The sequence below is a fragment of the Brassica napus genome, chromosome C7, assembly GCF_020379485.1.
Source record: "Brassica napus cultivar Da-Ae chromosome C7, Da-Ae, whole genome shotgun sequence".
NCBI lineage: Eukaryota > Viridiplantae > Streptophyta > Magnoliopsida > Brassicales > Brassicaceae > Brassica > Brassica napus.
The window spans coordinates 31036535-31056261 of NC_063450.1; the positions used below are offsets into that span (position 1 = coordinate 31036535).

The 19727-nt window shown below is 37.9% G+C and overlaps 2 protein-coding genes and 1 non-coding gene across 3 annotated transcripts; 2 read left to right on the plus strand and 1 right to left on the minus strand.

Annotated features, from left to right (window-relative positions):
* Nucleotides 1-2091: 2091 nt before the first annotated feature.
* Nucleotides 2092-2198, minus strand: LOC125590899. The gene has a single exon (XR_007326901.1). It is a non-coding gene; the product is annotated as a small nucleolar RNA R71 (small nucleolar RNA).
* A 354-nt stretch (nt 2199-2552) lies between these two features.
* LOC125590555 lies at nt 2553-4001 on the plus strand. The gene is made up of 2 exons (XM_048764152.1): nt 2553-3827; nt 3942-4001. The coding sequence occupies exons 1-2, from the start codon at nt 2553-2555 to the stop codon at nt 3999-4001; spliced, it is 1335 nt and encodes a 444-aa protein (XP_048620109.1).
* Nucleotides 4002-13925: 9924 nt separating this feature from the next.
* Nucleotides 13926-14876, plus strand: BNAC07G17630D. Its single transcript, XM_013849873.3, has one exon. The coding sequence runs from the start codon at nt 14173-14175 to the stop codon at nt 14590-14592; it is 420 nt and encodes a 139-aa protein (XP_013705327.1). The 5' UTR covers nt 13926-14172; the 3' UTR covers nt 14593-14876.
* Nucleotides 14877-19727: the final 4851 nt, after the last annotated feature.

Here is a 19727-nt window from a genome sequence, read left to right on the forward strand (position 1 = left end):
TCGTAAACCCGAATCCGATGATCAGTCATCGGAACCTTCTTCCTCATCTCCGCTCACGTTCGACAAGGAAAACGAGAAGCCCATCCTCGTGAAAGCTCCGAACCCACGACGGAACAACGATGCAGATTTGGTGACAATGCCGACGTCTTTCATGACGGGTTCGATCATGGGGAAGAGATTCTACAAGAAGGTGATGACTAGAGAAGCTGATATATGGTGTTTTTGGCATCTTGTATATATGTTTTCTAATTGGTTTTCAAGTCTTTATCGAGTCTTCCTAGTCCTTTTCGAGTCATTACAGGTCTGGAGTTGCATTGGATGGGAGATAAACCAGTGGGAGGAAAAGAAGAGAAAAATAGTGCAATTTGGAACTTTTCACGCAGAGCAGTCGTGCGGAGCAGTCTGGCGTGCCTGTTCCAGCGACATAGATTTTTAAGGAAGTTTCCAAATATTTCGGGATTTTACCTAGGGCTTCCCCCTTTTTCTCATGCAGCCGCCAGAGACCTGCAATATATATTTTCTTATTATTCTAGACATTCTACGTGACTTTTTAGAGAGATTTTGGAGAGAGAAAACTTGTACTCTTGATAAGGGAGAAGAATCTCTCCATCCTTTGGAGAAGATTTTTAAACCCTCTTTGCTTTTTATTATTAATTCAGACATGTTTTCTTCATCTGTTATCTCTGTGATTTCTCTGTCCATGGCTGAGTAATCCACTTGCTTAGTCTAGGGTGTTAGATCCGTGAGTTAAACATAGATAAGTGAATCCCTTGATTGTCTTCATTCATAACTATTCTTAATAATTGCATTAAACTGACCGCTTAATGTTAGATCCTAGGTTTAACATGTTCATTAACCGTGTAATAGGTTGTTAGATCTGTTATGAATGAGCATTGCATCCCTAGTCAGCGAGAGTAGATATTAGGGTGTATTGTGAACATATCGACTTGATCTCTAAAGCTTGCTAGCGTGTCTTGATCCAAACGAAAGTTTAGGCATCAAGACCGACTTGCAAGGGAATCAATACCACGAGAGTGGGTTGATTCAACCTGAGTGATCCGAGTTATGGACTTACTCTTAATTGAACTAAAATAATTGTTTGGCTCACACTTGTTTAACATCCGATCAAACCACCCTAGGCTAGCATTCTTAATCATCTGAAAAACCTTAAATCAATCTCTTACTTGCTTGTTACGAAATCAACTTTAAAACTCCCATATTGTTTTAGCTTGATATTGATCCTATAGAAATAAAGTGTAATCATTGGTCTTTGTAGATTCGATCCTAAAGTGCTACATCGACATACCATTCGATTGTGGTGGTGTGCACATTAGGTTAATTGGTGTGAGTATACACGTAATATCAATTTGGCGCCATTGCCGGGGACCATCTTTTAACCTTTATTTTTCGGTTATTTATTTAGTCTAAGACCTCTAACTTGCTCTATCCTTTTTGTTGCAGCTAATTTTTCAGGTGCATGACCAATAGACATACTCGGAGAAACGCACAAGGAGAGTTACATTTACCAACCAGGAGCTAGCAAGGTTAGAAAGAACAAATCGTCAACAGCCAAGGCAAACTGACACCACTATGGGTGATCAAGCCAATCAGGATGATCTTATTGCTGCAATGGCACTCATGCAGCAGCAGATGCAACAGTTGCAGCAGACCATTCAAGTGCAGGAACAAGCTGCTCAGCAGCAGCAGGAACAACAGGCGCAGACTGCTTCAATCGGGCAGAGAAACCTTCCTTGCAACATCCCTACTACTCGTTCTGCCATAGTTCCTCCACCCTGCACTAGGCAGGACTTCGAGATCAAGCATGCTTTGATCGGTCTAGTACAGAGAAAGGTGTTCTCTGGTCTCTCTACAGAAATTCCAATGGAGAATATTGGGAGTTTCGAAAAAGTCTGCAGTTTCACTCGCGCGAATCGCGTACCACCAGACTACATCAAGTGCATGTTATTCCCATTCTCTCTTGATGGAAAAGCTGCACGGTGTTTGAACTCCCTCCCTACCAGCTCTCTCACTTCATGGGAACAGGTCCGATCAGCGTTCCTCAACCATTTCTACTCTAAGGCGAGAACAGCTGCATTGAGGAACAAGATCACCTCCTTCAGACAGCTCACTGATGAGCCTTTCTGCGACGCATGGGAGCGCTTCAATGACTATCGCAGAGAATGTCCTCACCATGGATTTGATGATGACTACCTCTTGGAAATTTTTTATGATGGAGTTGACTGGAAATTTCAGAGTGCTATGAACTCTGCCAGCAATGGAGATTTCATGACTCAGACCACTGATGGAGCGTTTGAGTTGATTGAGAACATGGCTGCTACCTCAGCCAATAAGAATGAGGAGAGCGATCGCTCCAAGAAAGAGAACAGTTCCAACACCCAGAAGATAGATAAACTGACTGCCAAGGTTGACCAGCTACTGAAAAACAACCAAGGGCACGTCTTCAGCATGGAGCAAGCTACGGCCGGGCAGATTCAGAACTAGAACCAGCTACCGGGAACAGTCAACCAGATGAGCTGAAGGGTCTGGGTATGATGATGCAACAGCTGTTGCAGGGTCAGCAGGTTCAGGCCAAGACGTTGAATCAGGTTTCTACAGACATCAACACCAGTATGAACAACATTTTCACCGAGCTGAATACAAAGTATGATACTATGAGCAACCACATAAAGAGGATTGATGTTCAGCTTGCTCAAACAGCTGAGAGTGTCAAGAGGCAGCAAGGTCCCCTTCCTGGAAAGAGTGTGATGAATCCTAGAGTTGAGCACTGTAATGCAACAGAGCTGAGATGTGAGAAACCTGAGGGAAAAGAACCAGAGCAGCTGTCTGCTGAGACTGCTTCAGGCGCAGAAGAGAGAACAGAGCAGCCTGCTAGCTCTGAAGTGACTGCTCCCGACGAACCTATTGAGATTCCACCAGTGCGAGTCTATGTTCCTAAGGTTCCATATCCAATTCCACCTAAACATCTGATGGATCCTATTAGTGCAGAACAGCTGGCTGGGTTTAGGAAGATGGTAAGAAGGCATCCTCAAAATATCTCATTTGAACATGCTTGGGAGATTCGGCCATTGCATATGTTCTTCAAAAATTGCAGAGAATCTCAGGAGGATATCAAGGCACACTTTACTGAAGCATTGACACCATCGCTGAAGGTACTGCCTAAGGTTGATGGCCCTGGAAAGTTTGTTTTTCCTTGTTCCATTGCTGGAGTGGAATTCAAGGAAGCTCTTTGTGATTTTGGGTCGAGTGTGAACCTTGTCTCAAAAGCGATTGTAGACGAGTTGGGCATTGTTGATGTTGAGCCTTCTCTGGTGACTCTGGCTTTTGCAAACTCTTCCATGTCAGTCCTTTATGGCACAATTCGCAACCTTCTTGTCCAAGTTGGGAACTGTACTCTCTATACCGAATTTCAGGTTGTTGAGATGAGAAAGGATCATGAGATGCCTTTAATCTTTGGAAGGTCATTTATGGCTACAGTAGGAGCAGTCGTCGACATGCCTAATAAGAGAGTTTCCTTCTCCAACATCAACAAGAAGGCTTTCTACAAGGCTGTTCCAACCATATCACAAATCCGCTACGCCTCTTGCATCTCAGTGGTTAGTGGAGAACAACTAAAAATTGTTCCTCAGAAGGAACTTGGTAAAAAAAGTGAGATCAAAGAAGTCCTGGATGGAGATCCTCACATTGATACAAAGAAACTCAATGGGAATGCAAAGGTGAATGAAAAAGTCCAGAAGAAAAGGGTCAAGGGTGACCCTATGATGACTTTGAAACCTCGGTTGTGTGATGAGAAATCCATTGAGTATGAGGTAAAGTGCAAGGGTACCTTTAAACCTTTCTCTAAAGTCAGAGTAATTCTCACACATGAGCTGAGAGAGAAAGGAGAAGTTATTGTGAAAGGGTTGTTGAGTAGAGTTTTGAAGCTGAACATGTCTGATTGTGGAGCTTGTTGTGGAACAAGCCCTCATGCTCAACCCAACTGATCCATGTCACCGAGTCAAGCTAATGACTTAAACCAATCGTTTGGTGGGAGGCAACCCACTGGTAAGTGTAAATATAAGTTGGTTTTTTTTGTTTGCTTATTTTTCGTTTTAGTTTATTGAGTCTCAGGTCAAAAAGCAGAAAAATCCGAGATACTTAAAAATTATGGGTTGCTGAAGGAGCGACTGCTCCAGGCGGAAATCTTGCGATGGAACACCCATAATTTTTGTGGAGCGCCTGCTCCACTCAGGTAAGTATCTCAACAAAAAAAAATGTTTATTCTTGTTTTCACCTTCTTTCTGATTTATTTTCACGCCAGGGACGGTGTGAAGTATGTCTGGGGGAGGGTTTTCGTCGTTAACTAACTCGTTTCTTTCTTTTGTTTTTCTTTTGAGTCAATTTGAGTAAGTTTTTATGATCGAGTCAGTCAAAACTTTGTGGGAATTATGACCTTATTCTGTGTTGATCACTAACCACCTCGTGCTTTAGTTATCTTATTCAGTGACCTTAGCAGTGGCGAAAGACACACATGTGGACCTGGAATACCCTGACATATCTCACTTGATTCTCCATAAGTTCTCAGCCGATCAGGTTACACTGGGTAGACTTAACTCCACCTAACTTGAACCTAATCTTGACTGGAATTCTTTTTGTTATGGGCATTAGATCAGGGAAACGAGAACACACTCAGAACTTCTTATCCTTTTTATCCATCTTGCTGATCCTGAGTGGCTAGCTCATCTTTAGCTAGTTCACACCCTGCACCTTAGCCTTTATTCCACCTTCATGCATTTGTTTTTCAGTGTCATATGTGCAGATATGTGCAAAAAGGTCGGAGAGGAAAGGATCGACGCAGCCTCTTACTCGTTACTGCTGCAGAAATTCACTCAGAAAGGAGAACAAGCAGATTAAGGGAGCAACCGCTCCATAACCAATGAACTGCGCAAGAGCAGGGGTGGAGAATCAGAACCACCAGTGGTACTCAGAAACATCATGTATTACCTCTTTCTTCGTCACATCACCATATCAGTCTTCAAAAAAAAAAGAGGTGATGGAGAAGGGGAAGAAATCAAAGAAACATGAGCCACTGGGAAGGTCAAGCAAAAGAGTGAGTACCAAGTTAAAAGATTGGAGAGCAGAGAGATGATCTGATCATCCAGATGGCTGATCCAAAACGGAGCAGTCGTTCCAGATAGAGCAAAAACGAGTAGAGGCTGTGGACATCAATGGATCTATCCTCTCTTGTCATTTTATGCGATATCCTGCATCCTCTACAATGAAATGGTATCCCCTAAACACTTTTAACACCACCATTAAATAGCCTGTTTAACACCTAGCTCGTCTACCCTGAATAGTGCCTGTGATGAGAACCTCACGCTACTCTTAAATGAATGTAGGGAGTTTTGTCTCGATAGTGTTGCTTTTTCAGGTTTGAGATGTAGAGTATGGAGCCGATTTTTGAACAGCAGTCAGTGGGGTTCCGGTAAGGGTGTGTTATCCTAGTTTTACTGCTTATATGGTTCAGAGATTCGTGGTTAAAGTATGGTTGCTGAGAATAGGAGAGTTCCCACACTTTCAAACCTTTCTCCTTGTTCTTAATACTTGACATTGTTTGAGGACAAACAAGGATCTAAGTCTGGGGGAATTGATATATGGTGTTTTTGGCATCTTGTATATATGTTTTCTAATTGGTTTTCAAGTCTTTATCGAGTCTTCCTAGTCTTTTTCGAGTCATTACAGGTTTGGACTTGCATTGGATGAGAGATAAACCAGTGGGAGGAAAAGAAGAGAAAAATAGTGCAATTTGGAGTTTTTCACGCAGAGCAGTCGTGCGGAGCAGTCTGGCGTGCATGTTCCAGCGACAGAGATTTTTAAGGAAGTTTCCAAATATTTCGGGATTTTACCTAGGGCTTCCCCCTTTTTCTCATGCAGCCGCCAGAGACCTGCAATATATATTTTCTTATTATTCTAGACATTCTACGTGACTTTTTAGAGAGATTTTGGAGAGAGAAAAACTTGTACTCTTGTTAAGGGAGAAGAATCTCTACATCCTTTGGAGAAGATTTCTAAACCCTCTTTGCTTTTTATTATTAATTCAGACATGTTTTCTTCATCTGTTATCTCTGTGATTTCTCTGTCCATGTCTGAGTAATCCACTTGCTTAGTCTAGGGTGTTAGATCCGTGAGTTAAACATAGATAAGTGAATCCCTTGATTGTCTTCATTCATAATTATTCTTAATGCTTGCATTAAACTGGCTGCTTAATGTTAGATCCTACGTTTAACCTGTTCATTAACCGTGTAATAGGTTGCTAGATCTGTTATGAATGAGCATTGCATCCCTAGTCAGCGAGAGTAGATATTAGGGTGTATTGTGAACATATCGGACTTGATCTCTAAAGCTTGGTAACGCGTCTTGATCCAAACGAGAGTTTAGGCATCAAGACCGACTTGCAAGGGAATCAATACCACGAGAGTGGGTTGATTCAACCTGAGTGATCCGAGTTCTGGACTTGCTCTTAATTGAACTTGAATAATTGTTTGGCTCACACTTGTTTAACACCCGATCAAACCACTCTAGGCTAGCATTCTTAATCATCTGAAAAACCTTAAATCAATCTCTTACTTGCTTGTTATGAAATCAACTTTAAAACCCCCATATTGTTTTAGCTTGATATTGATCCTATAGAAATAAAGTGTAATCATTGGTCTCTGTGGATTCGATCCTAAAATGCTACATCGACGTACCATTCGATTGTGGTAGTGCGCACATTAGGTTAATTGGTGTGCGTATACACGTATCAGAAGCGGGCGATGGGAATGGATGGACTGTGATGCTCGACTACAGAACACTTAAAACACCTTCGAAGAGACCTCTCAAGCTTCCTTCTTTGATAGGTCTGGGCAATTGCAGATGCTAAGAGACAAGGGTATCTTGGTTTCAACGAGTTTGTCGCTGTAATTGATTTTGGTTTATTCTTTTAACAGAGCAAGTGATCGATTGACTTGATAAAGCTTTGATGAAGATGAAGATGAAGAAGGGTGAAGTGGCATTGGTCACTTGATATGGCTATTGTGTCTTCTTCTGTTGTTGTGAAGGACAAGTCTCGAGTTGGCTTCAAAGTTGGTCATTTTGCTCTGTTTCTTTAATGTTTCTGTCATTATGTGCGTCAACAAGCGAACACATGGTTTGAAAATTATGTCTTTTTGCAAGTAAATGATGGGAACAAGTTCATGTAGATCTTTAGTTATGTTCTTTCAAAGGATATAATACTCATAGATTGGTTTTACTTTTTCAGCTGTTTGCCTAATATACTATCAAACTCAGTTCATAAACGCGCTGTTCACTTTGACAAAAGAATAAATTGAGTAAGGTATCTGCTGTTTATGTATATAGTATAAAATTCACAAGTCACAACCCAGATTTTGTCTTCTCTATTTTAAGTATTTATCAAGCTTATTAACAATCGGGTTTATAATGAGTCTTTTCTAATCTTATTTTTTCAAGTTTTGCAACTTCGATTATATTATATCAAGATTCTCAAAATCTCTTTGGAGCTGTGTAAGTAATCATTCTATATAGCATCTGGTGTATTCTATATTGTTGAAGATAGTAGATTTTGCCTACGCTTAGAATATTTGGCTAGATTTAAGTATATTTCTGGTTAAATGTCTCATTTTCAATACGATTGGATAATTTCATACCATTGTCAAATTTGAAGAAGATGGAATTTCTAATAATTAAAAAAAAACATGTCTTAAAAAAATGGTAGGACTTAGCCAAACATTATGCGCATTAATTATTTAAGTAAGCTAGACGCGTCGTCATTAAAACTTTGAATTGTCTGTCTTTGCCATATCCCTTCTGTTCCTAAAAGATTCATATTCTAATTTTTTTCACACATTTTAATAAAACACATTAAATTTGCATAGTTTTTTGTGTTTATTTTTTTTCCATAATTTTAAGCCAATAAAAAATCAATTAGTGCAATTAAGTTTTTTGAAGTTTGCAATTAGTTAATAAAACATGTATTGAAAATGTAAAAAATAGATCTTTTTGAAACAAAATGTTTTTCTATAATATGTATTTTTAAAGAACGGAGGGAGTATTTGTCTCTCAACGTATTCAATTCTTTTTTCTTTCCTTTTATGTTAATTTTTTGGCCTCGGAAGAATTAATATTACCTTTTAGTTTGTTCAAGATTTCCAAAGTAATTTCTATAGTTGGCATACAAATTTTTCTCTACAATTATGTTCCTCTGTTTTGTTGTCTATGTTACGTCCTGATTTTAGTCAAAAAATTGTAACATTAATTAGTTCGTTGTTTTTAGGTTTCGTTGACTAATTAAATCTAATTTCCCATTTAATTTACTATAGACAGACGATTGATAGTCTAATGTAAAAACCAGCTACTCTAATTAGAAAAATCGTGCAAGCACCCTAATATAATTTTCACGAATATATAGATTAATATAGCTCCTTGTAGAGTCTGATTGGCACCTATCGAGATGACTATATTTAGTTACCTACATTTTTTCCTCCTAATGACTTGTTATAGAGAACACAGCAAGTTAGATACACTGTTGGACGTTTGATGATAAATTGATATTGTTGAACATAGGCATGTAATTTTGGTTAACCAAACCAAACAATGCCTGTTTATAAGTTATTGGTTAACAAAGTATATTTAGCAGGCTACCAAAATTAATCTTAAACCAAATTTCCATAGATCATATTAGTTTCATTCCATATCAATTTTCATAACACAGAGCATATATAGAATTATTTCAATAGATTCAGCCTCCAACCAACGAGATGGTTTCAATTGGTGATCTCAAAGGTTAACTTTTTTATTCTCTTTGTTTTAGGGTTTATCAATTATAAATACCTGTCAATAAATTTAAATAGTATACAGACATGAATTCATTGTCACAAAACATACAAAAAAATAAAAATAAAACTTTCAGTTCATATCAGCATGAATAAATATATTTAGAGCACGGTTAAATATTCTGGATACTGGATAGCTCAGAACCTAATGAGAGCTGATGAAGAAATGGAGATCGTGAAGCCCATTATAGTCAAACTTCAAGTTTTTGTTTGGAAGTAAAAGCAACTCAAAAGATATGTCATCTTATGTGGCAACTCCTAACATGACATGTGGTTGTAACGTGAAATCTGACACGCAGTAATATGAGATGCGATAATTACTGCCCAAGATGTGGGGAACCAAAATAAATTGTTACTCATGCGATATTTGAATGTCCTCCAGCCTTGCAAGTATGGTCCCCATCGACCACACCATCTAATCCTGATATCTTTCCGCTATCAAGCATTTATGCGAATATGGATTATCTTTCTGGAGGAATAATAGCTTTATTGAACCAGAACTGGACAAAGATCCTTACCCATGGATAATCTGGTGTATCTTGAAGGTTCGAAATGATAAACTTTTTAGGGGGATCGACAAGTATTCTATGGAGCTAGTCCAATATGCGGAAAGTGAGTGCCAAGCTTGGTTTAATGCGAATGAGATGGTACCTCACGTTCTACAGGACCATCGTAATGAGAATCCCAAGTCATATGCTTAGAAAATATTTGTATGGTGGATGGTTTATGGATTTCCACAGATTAGTTCAGTGGTTGCGGTTGAGTCTGGAATGATAGCCTGGGAAATATACAACTTATGGGGACGCGAAACTTAAGAAGGCGAGAGATTGCCTTACATTCGGAAGTGGAAGCACTGTGATGGATAATGGAGAGCATGCTACAACTTCAAAGCTTTGGGACAGATTATAAGGATATGATCACGAGGAGCCTCACACTTGGCCAAGTTTTGCAACTGTATTTGAGGCGATAAAGACAATGAAAATATGCTTTACGGACTTCAAGATATGCCATATTCCAAGTGCACAAAATGGAATTGCGGACTCTTTAGTTAAAATTGCAAAATCTTTTCATAGAGCACTCTGCTACATTGGTTGTTGTATCGTGGTCTAGTTAACTAGGTCATTTCAAATTTGAATAATAGAATAACCGTTCATTGTAAAAAAAAAGAATGAATATATTTAGATGAAATATAACAATGAACTAACAAAAGTGAATATATATATAAAATAAAATAAAACAACCAAACATTATAGATTAATAAATTAACAAGAAATTGCTAAACTTAGGAATAATTATAAAAAGTGTAACTAAAATAATAGTTTTAGTGGAGTAATTCAGCTATGACATTTTAGTCTCAATAATTAATTTTTATCAATAGACAACTTCTAAAATATAATATTAAAAATCAATTAAATACATAATAAAATATAGAAGGTAAAAATAATACAATACAATACGAAGAAAATAGTAATACAACTGATACATCTATTCTACCATGTTTGTGTTCCTACTGTCATAACATATGAGATGAATGATGTCTTGACCATGGAAGTAACAGAGAAAAAGATAGAAAGTGTAGCTTTTGCTATTAATCCTGATAAGGCGCCTTGTCCAGACACCATGAACTCAGGATTCTTTAGTTAGCATTGAAACATCATAAAGTCAGGTGTGCTTTTCCATGTTAAGCTGTTCCTTTAGAATCATTATTTAAACAAAAAAATCAATCATACTCGCATCTGCTTAATCACAAAAACAGACTCACATGTTACCATTAAATACTATATTCCTATTAGTCTCTCTAGCTTATAAAATTATTTCAAAGATATTGGCAAAGAGACTGAAACCATAGTTGCATAGGATAATTTCTGAGAAACAATCAGCTTTTATTCCGGGTAGATTGAGCACTGATAATGTGCTTATTGCTAATGAGCTAATGCATTCGCTTCATACACAGAATCTGAAAACCAAGTTTATGGCCATGAAGTTAGATATATCTAAAGCATTTGACAAAATGTAATGTGTTTTCTAGATGATATGATGAGAAAAGTGGGATTTAGCGATACATGGTGTAGGTAGATATATGCTTGTATGTCAACAATGAGCTACTCGGTTCTTATTAATGGAGAGCCAACAAAAACCCTTACACCTCAAAGAGGAATAAGACAAGGAGACCAATTTTGCCTTATATGTATATCATCTGCACATAAGCATTGTCAAGACTCATTAAAAAGAGAATCCAAGAAAGTCGGCTTCATGGATACAAAGCTTCAAGAAGAGGTCCAGCTATCTCTCACTTGTTTTTTTTTTCTGTGATTCATTTGTGTTTTCCAGAGCTACGGGGCATGAATCTCAAACACTAATGGATACGCTTACAATATATCAAAAATTCTCTGGACATGAATGTTTCTACCGGAAATCGGCAATCACATCCTCCAAAGGTCCTTAAATATATACTAACGATTTAAAAGCTAGGACATGGATAAATAAAATGTCAATTCTCTCAAATAGCCATTTTTAAGTTTTTGTCACAAAAAAAGCATTTATGTTTTTATTTTAAAATTTTTAATATTTATTTTTTATTTTTTTAAATTTGAAACCATATCCCCAAAACTTCACTTTTTAACTTTAAACCCTAAGTCTAGATTAGTTAACCCTATGGTTAAAATACATTTTTACCCTTTAATAAAACTTATTTTGGTCATTTTCTTTTTTGAAGTTATTTTTGTGACAAAAATTTAAAAAACGACATTCTAGGAAATTTCTCTAAATAAAATAGGAGGGTTTAGAAAATATCTAGGATTTCTGGAAAGAATACGGGTAGAAGAAAATAGGCTTTTGAATATATTAAGCAAAGAAAGATTTAAATAAGTTGGATAGCCGGTATAATAAATTCCTTAGTCAAGCAGAGAAAGATCTTTTAAAAATCTGTAATCACAGGATTACCCACCTATGCCGCTGTGCAATGTCCTGCTTTCTTTTCCCAAAAGGGCTTCTAAAAGAAATCACATCATGTATGAGGAGTTTTTGGTGGTCCTCGCAAAAAGATATAAATAAATTTCTTGGATATGTTGGAACAAGATTACAGTTTCAAAAAAGAATGGAGGTCTAGGAATAAGAGATATGGAGGATTTTAATCTGGCTTTGCTAGCCAAACAAGGATGGAGAATCTACATAAATCCTATTACATTAACGGTACGAGTGTTTAAAGCCAAATATATTTGTAATACTTATTTCTTGCAAGCTAGACGCTATCAAACCTCTAGTTTTGCCTGGTGCAGTATTGTTCAGAACAAGCATGTTGTTCCTGCTACTGGCACAACATCTTAACGCATCAACATCTTAAGGTAAATCAACTCTTTCTTCGACATACTAAAGAATGGAATGTGAAACTGATACAAAGCATAATGAATAGAGAATACCCGAGCTATGTTCTGAATCTAAGACCTACCCTATTTGATATTCAAGATATCCTTATTTGGTGCTTCACAAAAACAGGGGAATACACGGGCAAGTCTAGATACAATCTTCAGAAGCAACTGTCAAATCAAACACTTCAACACAATGATGGGAATAGTTCAATCACAGATGGAATGAACCAACTCTGCTTAACTATATGGAAGCTTAATTTACCACCAAAGGTTAAAGTAGTTTGGTGGAAACTAGTTCATCAAGGAATGGCAGCTGCAGAAAATCTTGAAGAAAAGAGGAGTAAAATTGATAGCACTTGCCAAGTGTGTGGAGAGGAACATGAAACCCAAAATGACCTGATGTTTACCTTTAGAGTATTGAAGGAGACATGGTCTCTTGTGCCTCCTGAGTGTAAAGCACTAGACTTAAACCAGGAAACTATCCTCTAAAATATGAAAGTGCTACTGGCTCAGACCAAAAAAGACCCAAGAGAAGTTTAAAATTTTTTTGTAGGCTGGAAAATATGGAGAATGAGAAACAATATAATCTTTCAACATAAAATGGAGCATATTCTACATGTGGTACATGGTGCATTAAGAGACTATCAGCAATGGTAGGAAGCAAACTACAAAAAAATAATAGGATCAACATATTATATCCTCACGTTTGTAGAGAGAGTATGAGCAGGTATTACACTACTATCCATACTATTGCCTTGTTGATGCTTTATGAAAAGGCTCAGATGAGCCTAGAGAAATAGGTTAGTCCTTATATAGCAAAGAAGGCATCCATCATCTTCAAAAGTCCATCTGCAATCCGACCAACTAATACCGCATTGGAAGTAGAAGCTCAAGCAATGTTGAAGAACGTTAGGCTTTAAGCAAGTTGTTTTTCTAAGTGCTGAAAAATGCTTATAGATGAGTTAAATCGATTCAACACTGAAATGACCATCGAAGGAGTCCGTAACACATAAATCCACTCAATGGTACAAGACCTCCTAGAGATCTCAAGGAAGGATCAACTTACTTTTCTTCATGTGTTCTAGAGATCTAAACAAACAAGAAATAGAAACCAAAACTATGTAATTTTATGAATGTAATATTAATAATATAAGGAGTCGACAACAAATACCTAGATAGTTTGATTAGACTACATGCCGATAAGTATTAATTCTATTATTAAATATACAAAAAGTTAATTTTCTTTTCTCTTATTTTAGAAAGAAAAATACAATTTTCATCAAGCAAATTTGATAGTAACATATTTTATTATTATATATAAAATAGATTAGCGAACATACTATAATTGTTGCCTTAGGACAGAATTAAGTGAATTACTTATTAGATTTTTTTTTTGCCAACAATATTAAGTATATTAGATTTTATTACCTTACAGAAAACAATAATCGATATTAAATAGAAAACAAATCTGTTGACCCAAAAGAAAAAACAAATCCAAAAGAGGAGATTCCTTTTCTTTACCCCCAAACCTTTGAATATATGCGTGACTTGTTATGGTAAACTAGAAGATATGGTAAAGAAGGGAGGGTGTTTAAGTCATTACATATATGGTATAATCGTAAATTAAGGGGTAGAGCTTGCATCGTACCTGTATATATACTGTCCTAACCCTACAGAGTCCCTTTGCCCTTTCACTCTTTTTCTCTCTCCCTCTCTCAGCGTCTAACCTCGCTTTCTCTCTCCACTTCTAAATATTATATAGTTGATTTAAAAAAGAGAGATAAACTCTAATAAAATATTCATCATCTCTGATTAAATTATCCATCCATCTGATTTATTTCAAAACAGCCGTTTCACCGCGGTAGTTATATATTTTACACACTGCTGACGTGGCAATCATCCAATAACAAACGGCCATGAATACCAAAACGATGCGCCTTCCGCCACGTCGTATGCTGACGTCAGACAAACGAATTCTCCCGAGTGTCGCTGAGAAACCGACGGAGACCACCGGCGAAACAAATCCACCAGCGCCGCCGCCGCCGAAATCAATCCTCAAGAAAACTCAAACCGTTGCTCCACCGACCGCCGCCGGTCCGAATCAGCTCCTCGCGGGTTATATGGCGCACGAGTATCTCAACAAAGGCACACTCTTCGGAGAGCAGTGGAATCCGGCTCGATCCGAGGCGAGGAAGAATAAGGCGAGCCATGATATGGAGCCGAGTGATTATAAACGGAGGAGATATGTGGAGGTAGCTGATATCCTCAGGGCAGACGGGGCCTTCATGCCAGGTATCGTCAACCCTTCACAGCTTGCCCGATCCCTTCAATTGTGATGGCGTAAATCCACGTGGACGAATGAGACTGGCTGGTCCACCTGAAAATCAAGAGAGTCGTTAAACATTCCTCCTCGCTGCCTTCTTCGAAATGGACTCGGAAATGTTAGGTTTTTTTTTTTTTTTTTTGTTGTTTGGGATTAGATGTAATGTGTGTTATTGTAAATCTGGTGATGTTATCGATTAGCCAACGTTGTTGAAAAATTGATCGCCGATTTAAATATCATTTCTGCAAAATGTCTAGTTCCGATGTCCATGATAAATAATAGATCAATGTTTTTATTCATCAGCGTTTTCATTTTGTTTTTATTTTTGTTTGGGTGTTAAGTTTGTACATTTAGTTATCTAAAGGTGACCTTTGATTTGCCAAAAAAATTTCATGTTCGATAAAAGGTTTGGTTGTAAAACTGAATCATTGTATGATCCTTTCGTCTGATTACATTGATATAAAAGGGGAAGGGGGTTGTCTACGTTTTGATTTTTTTCAAAAGGACAATACTTGACTATTTGCAAAACCCGAAACATGCATTGATAGCGGGGTATGTATTGTGGCTTGTAAAGATTGTTAGAAGTAATCTGCTTGTTCAGTCGAAAAAGGGGTGTGCGTTGTTGGATTTGCAGTAAGCACTAGTCGACAAAAATTGTTGAATCCAACAAAAAACTGGCACTTTAAAGCATTGATCCGAAGCTATTTCTTGATTCTTGGTGGTCATGCAGAATCTTTTTGACTCTCAAGCATAGTCTCTTCTTTGTGATTGGGATCACGGCGTTGACATTTTTAACTGCATCATCAATCCAGTCAGTCTCGAATCTTGCTTATACTCTTTTTACCTTATCTTTGATTATATAAATCATGCGGTTTTAGTGTCTCTTCGACTTTCTTCTTAGACGCAATCTTTGCTTTGTTTATAATGAAAACCCACTTACAACTTATCGACTTTCCCTACAAGAAAACACATGCTTAACGAGAAAATTTACAGAGGAAAAACAATCCTCGTAAATTTACGTCGATTTTACGAGGAACTTACGTGGAAAACTAAAGTCATCGTTATTTCCTCGTAACGTAACGACAAAAGTGTTTCGTCGTAAAGTGGATGTAATTTGACGAGTATTTTACGAGGAAAAACTATTTCCTCGTAAATACGACGTAAACTTTGCGTGTTATTTACGAGAAAATAGTTTACGTGTATTTAGCGAGAAAATTTTGAATCCACCAACTTTGTAGGTGTTACACGTTTTTTTTTTGCCACCTAATGAATTTTCGTCGTAAATTCATAGGAAAATTACAACTACCAGATTCGAAATTTCCTATAAATATGGATGTTTGAACATCATTTTAAACACACCAACAACAAAAAACGTGAAAGAAAAAAAAATGGCTGGCTCCGGGACTATTTACAAGTTGCGGAAGTGGATGTATATGCATAGAGATGCTAACGGGAGAGTGACGAAAGAATACCTTGCGGGTCTGGAGACATTTAGGCATCAAGCAGATTCAACACCGCTCGCCCAAGAAAGTGGTAAGATGTTCTGTCCTTGTCGGAAATGCAACAATTCGAAACTGGCAAACCGTGAAAATGTTTGGAAGCATTTAATAAATAGAGGTTTCACGCCAAATTACTATATCTGGTTTCAACATGGAGAAGGTTTTAATTATGATCAGAATGAAGCTAGTAGTAGTAATAGCAATTTTCAGGAAAAAGAATCGGTTGATCATCATTTGCATAATGAACATAGTTACCATCAGGAGGAGATGATAGATTATGATAGGGTTCATGATATGGTAGCTGATGCATTCGTAGCTCATGATGAAGATGAAGAACCTAATATAGATGCAAAAAAGTTTTACGAAATGTTAGACGCGGCGAATCAACCACTTTACAGTGGTTGTAGAGAAGGTCTCTCTAAATTGTCGTTAGCTGCTAGAATGATGAATATTAAAACTGATCACAATCTACCTGAAAGTTGCATGAACGAATGGGCGGAGTTGTTTAAAGAGTATTTGCCGGAAGACAATGTGTCTGATGATTCTTATTATGAGATTCAGAAACTGGTTTATAGTCTTAGGTTGCCTTCGGAGATGATAGATGTTTGCATCGACAACTGCATGATCTATTGGGGAGATGATGAGAAGCTAGAAGAATGTCGATTCTGCAAGAAGCCACGATTCAAGCCGCAAGGATGGGGACGTAATAGGGTACCGTACCAAAGGATGTGGTACCTACCAATTACAGACATATTGAAAATATTGTATCAATCAGAGCAAACTGCTGGAAAGATGAGATGGCATGCCGAGCATACTCAGACGGATGGTGAGATGACTCATCCATCAGATGCAAGAGCCTGGAAACATTTCAACAAAGTACATCCGGATTTCGCTATCAATATCCAGAATGTGTATCTCGGACTATGCACAGATGGATTTAGTCTGTTCGGAATGTCAGGGAGACAATATTCATTCTGGCCAGTCTTTCTTACACCATACAACCTGCCACCGGAGATGTGCATGCAACGGGAGTTGCTATTATTGACCATATTAATACCTGGTCCGAACCATCTAAAAAGGTCCCTGGATGTTTTCCTACAACCACTGATAAAAGAGTTGAAGGATTTGTGGTCAACAGGGGTGAGGACGTATGACTGCTCAACGAAGACGAATTTTACGATGCGAGCGATGCTTTTGTGGACCATAAGTGATTTTCCTGCCTATGGGATGTTGTCTGGATGGACTACACATGGAAGATTAGCTTGTCCATATTGTAATGGAACGACAGATGCGTTTCAACTGAAGAATGGTAGGAAGACAAGTTGGTTTGATTGTCACCGTCGATTTCTTCCCATTGGTCATCCTTACCGAAGAAACAATAATTTGTTTAGGCACAAAAGGGTTGTGAGAGACACTCCTCCTCCATATCTAACTGGAGAACAAATTGAAGCGCAAATCGACTACTACGGAGCTAACGAAACAGTTCGTTGGGGTGGTAATTGGCATGTCCCTCGTAATATGTCTGATTCTTACGGTGTTCATCACAACTGGCACGAGAAGAGTATATTTTGGGAGTTGCCATATTGGAAGGATCTTCTTCTGCGCCACAACCTCGATGTGATGCATATAGAGAAGAATTTCTTTGAGAACATCATGAATACAATATTGAATGTCCCAGGGAAGACAAAAGACAACATAAAATCGAGGTTGGACTTGCCGGATATTTGCTCAAGAAGCGAGTTACATATTAAAAGCAATGGACAAGTTCCAGTTCCGATATTCAGATTATCTTCAGAAAAAAAGTCGGTGTTGTTCAACTGGGTGGCATCAGAAGTGAAGTTCCCTGATGGGTATGTTTTGAATCTCTCTAGATGTGTTGAAAAGGGTCAAAAGTTCTCTGGGATGAAGAGTCATGATTGTCATGTCTTTATGCAACGACTACTGCCCTTTGCATTTGCGGAGCTACTTCCAACAAACGTACATGAAGCACTTGCAGGTACGTAGTGTATTATATCACAATAATTTACAAAATATTAACTAACAATGTGTTTAATTTTTTTTGGAATATAAAAGGCATTGGAGCATTTTTCAGGGATCTGAGCACACGTACTCTTAAAGAAGAAGTTGTGGAACAGCTTCAGGAGAACATTCTCATCTTATTGTGCAACTTGGAGAAGATATTTCCTCCCGGATTTTTTGACGTCATGGAGCATCTAGCTGTCCACCTCCCATATGAGGCATTGCTTCGTGGACCTGTACATTACGGATGGATGTATCAGTATGAGCGAGCCATGAAATATTTGAAGGAAAAAGCAAAGAACCTCGCCAAAGTTGAAGGTTCTATAATTGCTGGAAGTTTGACGGAAGAAGTTTCTCACTTCACATCGTACTACTTTGCGTCAAAAGTACGTACCCGGAGAAGAGCTCCAAGAAGATATGATGATGGTGGTGTTGCGCCAACATATGCAGTTGCTGGTGTTCCAGACATCTTTAACCAGATTGGACGACTCGGTGGGAAGTCTAAAGAGGTTTGGTGGTCGAGTGAACAAGACGCTCATAGTGCACACACCTATATTCTACTCAATTGCGAAGATCCATTGATGCGTTATTTTGAAAGGTAACATATATTGACACTTCGAAACACATATAAGTATAATTAATTGTATAATTGCGAGAGATTCATTCCTATAAAATGTGATTTTACAGCCTATTTGTTTCTCAAGTCGAAGAAACATTTCCTGGTATATCCACAAGTGACGTAGACAAAAGGAAAGATCAACACTTCATTAAGTGGTTGCGGAATCATGTATTAACTCAAACTCTTTTTTCATACATGATCTGTATTTCATTAACATTCTCTTTATTTTTGCAGGTTGATTATGACGACGACGATGCAGATTATCCTAAGTGGTTACACGAAGTAATTCAATCTCCACTTGTAAAGGTCACCACATCACAGATGTATTTCACATGAGGCTATACTTTTCATACATATGAGTATGGTAGACAGCGGGCGACCAGTAACTATGGAATATGTGTGAAAGGGGAAACAGATTTCTACGGGATCTTGACGGAGATTATTGATGTCGAATTTCCAGGGATACTGAAGCTGAAATGCGTCCTCTTCAAATGTGAATGGTTCGACCCCGTCGTCAACAGAGGTGTTCGGTCTAATAAATTCGGTGTAGTTGATGTCAACGATGGACGAAGGTACAACAAATTCGAGCCTTTCATCTTAGCTTCACAAGCAGACCAAGTTAGCTTCCTTCCATACCCTCGGATGAGAGATTCAGGTATAAATTGGTTAGCAGTGATCAAAGTTACACCTCGAGGACGAATTATCAGTGGAAAAGAACCACCATTGCAAGAAGAACAGATAAATGAAGTCGAGGAACCTGAACAAGAAATTGATGACATCCTTCTCATTGATCCGCATAATCACGAGTACGAAGATCTTACCGATGATGCCACAGACGAAGCTGTTGAAGACGAGTTTAATGAAAATGATGATGTTTCTAGTGATGACGAGAATGTCGATGTATCCGATTGATGTATTTGTTTTATGAATAAGACGAGGGAGTTTGTTTTATGAATATGATAATGTGGGGTTTGTTTTATGAATAAGGTAATGTGGGAGTTTGTTTTATGA

What these genes read in the sequence shown, in the direction of transcription:
- BNAC07G17630D (XM_013849873.3), top strand. Translation starts at nt 14,173, where the DNA reads ATGAATACCAAAACGATGCGCCTTCCGCCACGTCGTATGCTGACGTCA.
- LOC125590555 (XM_048764152.1), top strand. Translation starts at nt 2,553, where the DNA reads ATGATGCAACAGCTGTTGCAGGGTCAGCAGGTTCAGGCCAAGACGTTG. An exon ending in AGAAATCCATTGAGTATGAG is followed by an intron (nt 3,828 to 3,941) that starts GTAAAGTGCAAG and finishes AGAGTTTTGAAG; the next exon opens with CTGAACATGTCTGATTGTGG.